The 10,423-nt window shown below is 39.7% G+C and overlaps 1 protein-coding gene across 1 annotated transcript in view; it reads left to right on the top strand.

Annotated features, from left to right (window-relative positions):
* The first annotated feature begins 275 nt into the window (after positions 1-275).
* The window catches only part of rbm20 (RNA binding motif protein 20), a 48,208-nt gene continuing 38,060 nt past the window's right edge, over positions 276-10,423 (top strand). The window contains exon 1 of the mRNA XM_041035148.1: positions 276-399. Coding sequence (XP_040891082.1) covers positions 278-399 — 122 coding nt within the window. The 5' untranslated portion in view covers positions 276-277. The remainder of the gene's footprint in view (positions 400-10,423) is intronic.

Below are 10,423 nucleotides of genomic sequence, written 5' to 3'. Positions count from 1 at the left end.
GGGCTAAAGGGGCTTTGCTGCCTTTGCTGCTGTCGATCAGGAGTAGTTTTGTGGAAGAGCCCCTGCTGAAGTGCTCAGCAGCCGGTCTCTTCCCGCCTGCTGGCCTTTCTGTCATCTGTCCATGTAGTAAGGGGGGAGAAAACCAGAGCAGGCTCTAGAGAAAGTTGCCTCATCAGGATTTGCTGTCTTTGGATCGTGGTAGTTATTTTTGAGGGGGGGTGTTTTTGGAAGTTAGGAGTGTTAAGGCTGCAGGTGGTGCTAGGGAGTTTGTTTTGCCATGCAGCAATCTTGGGATCGGACAAGCAGCATTGAGAGTGTCAAGAAAGGCCACACAAAAATGCTGGGAAAAGGACAAAGTGGCGGATATCCCCCTGAGACTACGGGTGAACTCTTGCAGAGGTAAGAGGAAATTATGTCCAACACAAAACCAGAAGGTAGACACAGGGCAGGCACATGCCTGGTGCTCACATGGCTGTATGAAAAATTCATTTGTTCCGCGGGGATTTGGGTGATGCCATTCATGAATACACTATAATTTCCAAAAGTAGCTGTGTTGGTGGGAAGTGTTTCCGGACGATGAATTATCTCTGTGCTGGAATGTCCACCCACATGAAATCTCCTGCACTGTGACTGGTGTGAATTTGATGTTATGTCTCAAAACTAAGTTTTTGGATAATTCACATGAAGGGCTGGAGTATTTGTTTCAGTGAAATGTAGTGGTGTATACTCTGGACTTTATAGTTAGAGATAAAGTAAAAAGGCAAATCTGAAAAAAGAATATGAACAAAAATTATACAGCATTTCATTTGTTTTTCATTTCAAGTGTTGACTTATTAATAATGCCGTCTGAAAGAGACTCAGAGATGCTAAAAAAAAACAAGAAAAAAAAATACTGAAAGCATACTTCTTCCACTTCACACAAATTACCTGTCATTTCAAAAAAATTGCGGTCTCATTATTTTGAAATAATGTTCTTGTTTTTAAAAAAATGTAAAAGTAAAATTAGATAAATGGTGCATTATACATGTTATACAAGATGGCCAACAACTAATTTAATCTGCCACAAAATAATCTTTGGTTTGTTTTTTGTTTTTTTTTCAAAGAGAATTTAGGGACAGGTTGCAGAGTTGAATCTTTTATTTTTACAACTGTAACATGTTGCATATAAACATTAACATTTTTTAACACTTAGCATGTAAGTGTTTAAATTTTTTGATGATTATATCATAATATAAAATAAAGTATTAAATACTTTATTATATAATATTAAATAAACTACTTGCTGTTATCTCACTTAAAATTTCCATCTTTTCTTATAATAAATAGTATCTTCACGCAGCAACGTACATAATTGAATGTGTATAACTTGGTTACACACAGGCAAAGAGTATTCAGAGTAAGATGTTTTTCAGTATGTGCTCTATACATAAAACTGTCTATAAGACTTATAGAGTTTGTTGCCCTTTTTGAATTGGGAAATTCCGATGTAATGTCTCTAAGACAAAAATGCATCTGGTGAAGTCGTTTAAGTCAGGCCTCTTGCTGTGAGAACGTGTCAAGGCCCTATATTCAGTTTGTCAGTTTCTCTGTATAGCTGTATCTCAGCACTGGGTGCGGTTTTAAAACATGTCTTACAGCCAAACGGCAATCCAACAATTCTAGTTCTGCATCGTACTTTGTTGTATTCATTGTATCGCACAGATGTTTTGTAAGAGTTGAACTATTGTGTATAAAATTTCTTTCTTTTTTCTTTTTTTAAAAATTAGACTTCTTGTCTGTATTAGCAAACGCTGATGGGAACAAGCATGTAATTTGTCATAAACTGTGATTTATAACTTGTTGTTAGATGTCAGATCCCTTGTCGTCCCTTGCAGCCTTACTGTGTGTACATTGGTTTCTACTGCATGCTACTGGAAGCTGACTTTGGTCAAAGATTTGTCATGGACCCAGGAGTGATAATGGATAACAGCAAACAGTCATTGTGCATTTTGTGTGAATGTGTTGATGGCGACGTTTATTTGCTAAGCGGCAAAGTAAAAGTCCATACATGGATTTAGAATCTGCTGCTTATTTTAGATCATCAGCAAATTAAGGATGTACTGCCCCACCTGATGTCCTGCAGGGTTGTCTAAGATTTTGTGTTAGCCAATCAGATTTCTTCCGTGAAATGCGTCTCTTCATACACGACTGCTTAAAGCCACATACACACGGTTACATGTTTATGCCATTATAACTGCAGATACTGCACATGACCATTTCACTCTAGTTACTGTACTGTTACAGTATAGACATACTGCAATTAGTTTACAGTTACACTCTAATTAATTGATTGGCTTTACACCTTTACAATATAGTTAGTCAAGTCAGTTTTTTTTTATACAGCTCAATCAATCACACGTCAGGGCTTTACAGTCTGTACAGTATTCAGCACCCTCTATCTAAAGACTATACTTGTTTTCAAGATTTTCCAATACTTTAACTAATTACAGATGTTTGTTTCTTTTTTCTTTCTAATTAAGTCAAGTTTATTTGTATAGCCCACAATTATTAGGCTCACATAAACAATGGTTCCTGCTCCAACCTTTCTAAGAAAAAAGAATGGGAGAAACTTTTGTTAAGAGATGATTAAAAAAAAAAAATTAGGACAAACTTATTTAAAACATATCTCACAAACATTTTCGGTGAATAACAAAGACCTTGTTGTTTGTTCTGCTTGAGTCTGAGTTTGCATCTGTAATCACAGTTGCCGTCTCAACACCTGTCAGGGTCTTTTCAGTTATACTGTTACAGGATAACGTGAGATCTTAAGTTCGTATGTTCTGCTCTTAAGTGATATAAACACCCGTTCTTTGTTGTCATTTTCAGAACAGGCCAAATATTAAAACTGGGCTGTCTGTCTGTCTCATTTCTGTATGTATGTAATTCCAGAAAGGAGGAAATTTGTAGTAAAGCTGAAATCCATAGTACAGTGATCTATCAATGTATCAGTTGTCACAGTCTAGACTTTTCAGTTCTTTCAAAAAACTTTTTAAAATACCATTTTACTCAGGTTAAAAATGCAGATAATCTAAGGCGAGGGTGAAACACAAGTTAGCCACCTGTATGTACAGCTCCTAATACAGTCCTGACACATAAAGCTAAAACTATCTACAAAGTCTTTTCATGGAGCTTTGTCATAGTGAGTTTGGTGTTTTTGCCATTATTGTAGCATGTCCATGACAGCTCTTAGCTGAGTTGCAAGAACAAAGCATGGACTTGTGTTATTACAAGTTAATCCACTGATTTTATAAATGTAGCTTTTTGTTAACAAGATCTAAAAACTAGTGAGAAACCTGCGTTATGATGAATAATGGGACTAAAGGTGGTTAGTTATGGTTATGGTTGGATAGTCGTGTTATTCTTTTGTTTTGGTGATGAGTGCTCTGTGATGGATAGTACTTTGTACAGATTTGTGGTCAAAGAGATTAGCTCAGCATGGTTAACATGTTTTGTCTCATCATTTTCACATTAGCATTCATCCCCTCCCTCTTTTTTTTTCCTATTTAACTTTCCTCATCTCACTGCTCTTTCCCACCTGCTGGCTCTATATCACTCTGGCAGCATGTCACAGAAGGGAAAGTTGTCCAAGCCTATTTCACTTTCTACCCCAGCCCCTGCATCCCCTCATCAGTACACTGAGGCGTGAAAGTGTCACAGGAATGGTAAATCCTACTGAGTTGTGCTTTTTTTATTTGTGGTCCCCGTTTTATGTGCTGATGGGTTTGATTTTTGTGTTGTGCCATCAAAGCCATAGCTATGTTTCATGACTTAACCTGAAGGCACCAAATGTTGTTATATTGCTTTTCTGACACTCAGTATAATAAAATGAGCCTTTTGCTGTAAAGCAGTAAAAAATAATGTCCTTCAGATGTTATGATGTCTTTTCTTTTTTAGTGGCTAGTTGTAAAAACTGCTGTTTGTCTCTGTCTGTCTGTCTGGGCAAGTATGTTGTTAAATATTTCAAAATATTGCAACAGGCAACTTAACCTGTCTGGTGAAATGAGATTTTCAGTCCTACCCCATCGAAGGTTAAGTTAAGAAAGGCTAATCTGGCGGACTTTCCCGCACCTCATATGGCTCTGCCCCACTGCTTGTCTGGACTTAGATGTGATGATTGATTAGTGAGCTGGCTTTACTGCTCTGTGACAGTGGGGTCTCCTTTGAAAGCCACGGCAGTTGTTTGAACAAGGCAGAGCAAAATAAATGCTATGAGTGCTTTGTTTTGTTATTTCAGAGAAGGACACAGATGTGTTTTAGCCTTCTTTTTTTTAAATTCCCGCAAATCAGCAGTGGATCATAGCGTGGACCAGTACAGGCTGGGTGGTTGTATGATAAGGAAAGGCATTGTATAAATTACACTCAGTGTGTGTGTGTGTGTTGCTTCCTACAAAATGTATTTTGAAACACCATTAGGAGGATTTTGTGGTATTAACATAAAATCCTCTCTGCCCCAGGGAGTAGATCTTATCTCTTCCACAGCAGCAGCTCTCATCAGTACAGCCAACCACGAGAGGCAGTAGAGTCATTGCGTCCTGACCTTACTTTTAGGTGAGAAGATGTGTCTCCCCTTTGTTAACAGGAATCGTGTATTTGTTGTGCCACCTCCTGTTGTCTTACAACCGTCTCCCTCCCTCACCATCACCTTAAGCATGTGTTCATTGCTGTGTTGACGCGTGGCAGCAACTGTGGCTAATCTTGATGTTAAACGGCTGACAGTTGCATGGCACCAGGCAGAGGACCTCTGAGGCCTCATAGTTGCCACAGCCATGTTGGCGAGTACTTTCGTGGTGACATAAGTCATGTCCTGTAATCAGATCATTAAATTAGCATGATGTTGTTACGGGAAACACACCCATGATATCAGCCTAACTCACGGTGTGGTGCAGTGAGAAGGAGAGTGCCCGACTACCTATAACTTAGACACAGTAAAATTCTAGTGGCAGGTACATAAACCTCTCTTGTTCCTCTTGAGTGCAAATACACTTACTACACACTTACTACACTTGCTGTTAAGTTATTGAAAGTTTCTTTAGACAAAAGCTCAAATGAATGCAATGTAATGTAATCTGAGTATGCACTCCATTTAGGAAAACTATATTAACCCATGTTGCCCATTTTGACTCCCCAAATTTCATTTGCACAAAAAGTGTAACCACTTTGTGATTCATGATTTATGAGGTGCTGTGTTTCCTTTTTTAAGCTCTGCAGCGTTTCACTTGATTCAACACACACCTTTCAACGCCATGATTGATTCCATTGGCAAAACAACTGACTGCATATTCTTAAACAAGGACTATAAAATAATGATAATTTAAAGATGCTGTGACTCCTCTGCTTAGGCTGTTCGGTTGGTTTTTGGTTGATGCAGCCTTTGACTTGCCTTCCTTTTTACTGTTATACCAGAGACTGTGCAGTCTTGTGATGTCAACTTTTACCAGTACTGTACATTTTTGACTGTGGGTCTGATCCCGCGGCATGGAGGAGAAGGGTTTACAGGCGTTGAGTTGGTAGACTTAGCAGGGCTAACTATTTGGAACAATGGGAGTCGATAGAGTTAAAGAGGCTTAAATGTCTTTATACACTGTATCAACATTAAAAGATACCAATGAGAACAGAGTGTTGTCAAATATTTCCATCGGTATATATTTACCAACGAGATTTACACATAACTCGCACAGGCTTGAGTGGGATACACTAGTTAATCCTGAAATCATCACAGTTTCAGGGTTTAGTTCTGGGGCTGCTATAAATGAAGCTGTAATGTGACTCGAGCTGTGTCATGGCCTTCTGATGTGATGCAGAAAAAAACACCGGCTTGTACAATGTTAAATAAAACGAGAGGCTGTGGTATAGTTTGTATGGCTTGATCATAGTGTCTCCAGTAATGGCAGCAAACTGACACACAGATGAGACATATGCTTTTTATCAGTGTTAGTGACTTCTAACAAAACCGCCACGTTCTCTCAGCTACACATTACCATGTACTGTTCACACATTTCCTGTTCAAACTGTATTGACTATAATTCTATAGCTCATATAATCCACTTTTAGACACGAGGACAAAGAGTTAACTTTATGACATTTTGTCTCCCGGCTGTCACACTCTGCTCCAGCCCATGGACTCAGTACTTTTCCACTGCCCTGCTTACACCACACCCACTGATCACCACACCCACTGATCACCACACCCACTCTCAGTCACTGATCACACACCTGCTCTCACTTACTAATCACACACCTGCTCTCACTCACCAATCAGCTCACCTACCAGTATATATTCTCCAGCCTCACACTCACTCAGTGCCAGATTGTTCTCAGCGATGCAAGACTTTCCAGCGTTTACCTGCCTGTCTTCCCGGTACCGACCCTGCCTGAGTACGACCTGCCTGTTTTGTCTGACCCCCGGTAAATTACCTCTGCTTTCTGTTTTGACCACGAGCTCAGCCTGTCTCTCTCTGGACTGTTGGCCTGATTCTGCCTGCCTCCCTGTTACTGAACTTTTGCCTGCCTCGACCAAGCCCCCTGCCCAGCCCGTGAACTGTTTTGTGTGCCAGTTAATAAACCTATTAACTGATCATCAGTTCATTGCCTGTTTTGTACTGCACTTGGGTTCATACTATACCCGTCACACCGGCAACATTAAGCAGCAGTTGACCTTAGCTCAAACTGCAGGAGACAATCAATCAAGTCCTTGGGGATCAGCTCTTCATCACTACTTTTCCAGCCCTTAATGCTTAAATATATGAGCTGGCAGAGTTTAAAGGTCTCGGTGTAAACACAGTCTAAATTTAAAGGGTTGTTCATGTAAAACTAATGAAGTGTACTTCCCCATGGGAAATACAAAGTGCAGGCGACAAGACTCGTATTAAAATGAAGCAAACGTAAATTCTTTTTAGATTATTTTAAAGATTTAAAGATAAATTCTCTAAGTGTGCGAATAGTAACTGTGTTTGTGTGTGAGTGTGTTTTCATGCACTTCTGTGGGTTTTGTGTGTGTGTGTAATGTTCAAAAATACACTTAAATATTACTGAGCCCAGTTTACATAAATGCAGCCCTGATCATCAGTAATTTTCTCATGGATTATATTAGTCAAAAAAAACTCTCACCAAAACCTCAGCACATTTTACATAGATTTTTAACAAGAACCTGCTACACAATTGATCTCGTCTATGTCTAAAAATAATTTGAGGCCCCAACTGACTTTTTCTTTTCAATTTTTTTGCCTTTGTTGTTGCAAGACCATACCCTTAGACTGAGTAATACTAAGGTCAGAGGCATAAGACGAGATCGTAAAAGTGGCAGACAGAACTGACACCAGTTGTGCACACATCCAAACCATATGGCGCAGGTATTCCTGACGCCGCATGCAGAACTTCACGCATTGTCGGATTAACAGAGACCAGATGTCATTCATTCCCACAAACTGAATGATTTTTTTTTTTCCAACTTTGGGGTCGAAACCAGAGCGCTGACAAAAAAAGTTTTTTTTTTTTTTTTCATTATGAAAACTAAAATCATGGTTTACACTTGTGATGTTATTGATGATTATAATGCCTTTTTTTTTCAGACCATTCTCTCCCACATTCACATAAATATTTACTATTCAGCACTGATGGACCATTTCACTAGTCATTAGAATCAAGCTCCATGTTTTGGTGCAGATAACTGTTTGCTGTTGCAGCAAGGACTAAGCTTTCCTCTCTGTTGTTTTGGAGGTTTCATTGAGCAAAAAACTGTTCGATGTCTGTAACAGTTATCCCATGGTTAGAAGGTAACACTGTATATTCTGGATAATATATTATTTCCTGAATGAAAAAAGGCTGTGTAACTGAAATCAAAGCTGGATCTGCAGTTTATACATGACACTCTGTTCATGGAGATCAGCTCTCCCATTCTTCACCAGGAACCTTGTCCTGTCAGTGAGACATTAAAAATTTAAATTTCGTTTATATTTAATGAAAGTGTAGCACTTTTTGGCAATAAAGTATCAGGAGTGAGTTAGTTAACTATTTAGCAGAAGTAAAACCTGCTCTCTCGGAAATGTCCTCGAGTTTTTTTTGTTGATCAGGTACTGTAAGTAATAGGTAGTGTAGGTAGGTTGGGTATGTGGGCACTTTGAATTCAGCATAATTAATCCCTACATTTGGTTCCATGAGTCATAAGTGAGTCAGATACTGTTTTAAGATCTTGTCAATACCGCCACTGCAGAGCTATTTTCTTCTGACGACGCAGGCTAACATGAGTAGGAGGCCTCAGCTTCTTTTTGTCAATTAGCCGTTTATTGGTGTTTGTTCAAGAGATTGTCAAGGGGAGAATTAAAGGCTGCTGCTGCTGCTTTACATGCCGCATACAAAGTTGTTTTGTTTTTTTTGACTGTGCAAAAGCTCATATTGACATTTTTGTAATTTTCCAACTCACAGTAAAAGGGTCTGCATGGACATGTGCAGATTACAAAATTTACTTGGTTCCTTGTGAACTCTTCTAACTATGGGTATGTGAAAAGTATAATTTAGACTTTAGTGGACAAATCAAAATTCAAAAGAAGCACCTTTTGATCTGTGGAGGACACCTGAACTATACAGAGTGAGGACAGGAAATACAATTTAGGTATTTAAACCTAAAGTGCTAATTCTCAGCCCATCACTGGTTATGTAGCACCGCATATAATGCAACAGTAAAAGCTTCTTTTATTGCTCTATATTAGGTCTGGGAAATAAGAATATGAATGAGCTGAATTTATTCAGTGTTGCGGTTAATGTTTCAGCTTAGTGTGTCGTCCTGGAAGACATGGTCGTTGATGATTAGCCAGGTTTGACCTGGCCCAATCTGAACCAAGAAAGTTGGATAAACTGTAATATTATTAATATTAATATTAGGTCAGCACTGGCTGACGATATATGCTCCAGTGCTGTGTTGATATCAACGTGCCACAGGGCACAGTCAGCCGCCCGCGCAAGGTCACACATCACACGCAGAGCTCAATGAACTGCCACAGCTATGAATTTGGAGAATGTACTGAATGCATGTTACCCTACAGGTTTAACAGTAGGAGAGTAGGGGTGTCTAAGTGACACATAAACCCACCTCCTGTTTTAAGTCCCGCACAGCCACTCTGCTCTGCTCTGTTAGGTCGGCACCAACAGCTGAGGCCGGGGGAGATTGTAGCACGTGTGCTCACCCCAAAGGCATCTTGCCTTCGTCCACATGGTGAGAGGGCCAGAATACAGGAAATCAAATTTACTTTACCTCCGTCGCAGACAGGTGCAGCACACACGTGCACAGAAGGATCAGAAATGATATTGTATGAACAAATTAAAGGACCACACAGACAGATAAAGTGATTCGTCTACCTCCCAAAGAGTGGTTGGCTTCCTCCGTTTTAGTTCTATATGAACAGCATCTTTATTCCACCACTCTGAGTGATTCATGGCCATTGCTGTTTTGTCATTCCTACCACTCCTAGTAGCTGGGTGCAGGTCATACAAAAAAGAAGCAAACCAAAGGTTTTGTTCGTATATAATCCGTGGGTTGGGCAACACTCTCTAATGCTTCATGCTCTACATTTTAAACCCTTCCATGACCACTGTGCCCTCTGGGTGGGGGCTGGGTTTTGGGTTTTGTCTGTGTCTGTATGCTTACATGTTGATGTCTGTTAGTGTGCATGTGTGTATGTACTGTGTGCCAGTGGGTGTCCATGGTTATTGAGGCAATACACTGTAAACTAATATGTCACAAATTATTTATGTTACTGCATGGTGATAATCACTGTTGATATAGTACTTTCTCGTCTTGGAAAAAAGGCAGGGCCTGCTCAAGAGTGTGTGACAGGAATGGACACAAACCGAAAAACAGATACAAGGCACATCCTTTCAGGGGCAGAAACAGTCTGTTATGTGTTAAGGATTTACTTTAACTTTGTACTTAGGATTTGAAATGAGCTGATCACTTGAATCACAAGAGCTAGACTGTTAGTGATTATTGAATTAGGACTTGAATTCTATCACTGTCAGGGTGAAGATGAGCAAGTGGCCCCCATCCCATCAGCAGGGGTCTGGCTATGTATAGGTCCCTAATAGCAGAGATACCAGGCTCAGACTCTTAGCCTTGAAAGAGATAGGCAGCTCACGAGGGAACACCGGGCAAGCAGAAGGGAAGAGAGGGGTGATAATTACCTACCTATAATTATTCATAATCACCAGATAAATTATCTGTGAGTGTAACATGATAAATCCATCCTGACGTCAATAGGTAGAGTGACAGTGTCTGATTCTTTTCGCTAACTGCTTTAGACCAGGGAGATGTATATGTGTTTGTCTGCCCACTAAGCTTTTAATTATATTCCCATTGGAGAAAAAAAAGTCAGCTGGTCCAGGCTTTAGCTCT

This window comes from Toxotes jaculatrix, chromosome 4 (genome assembly GCF_017976425.1).
Source record: "Toxotes jaculatrix isolate fToxJac2 chromosome 4, fToxJac2.pri, whole genome shotgun sequence".
Lineage (NCBI taxonomy): Eukaryota > Metazoa > Chordata > Actinopteri > Toxotidae > Toxotes > Toxotes jaculatrix.
This window is presented reverse-complemented; position numbering and strand designations above follow the sequence as displayed.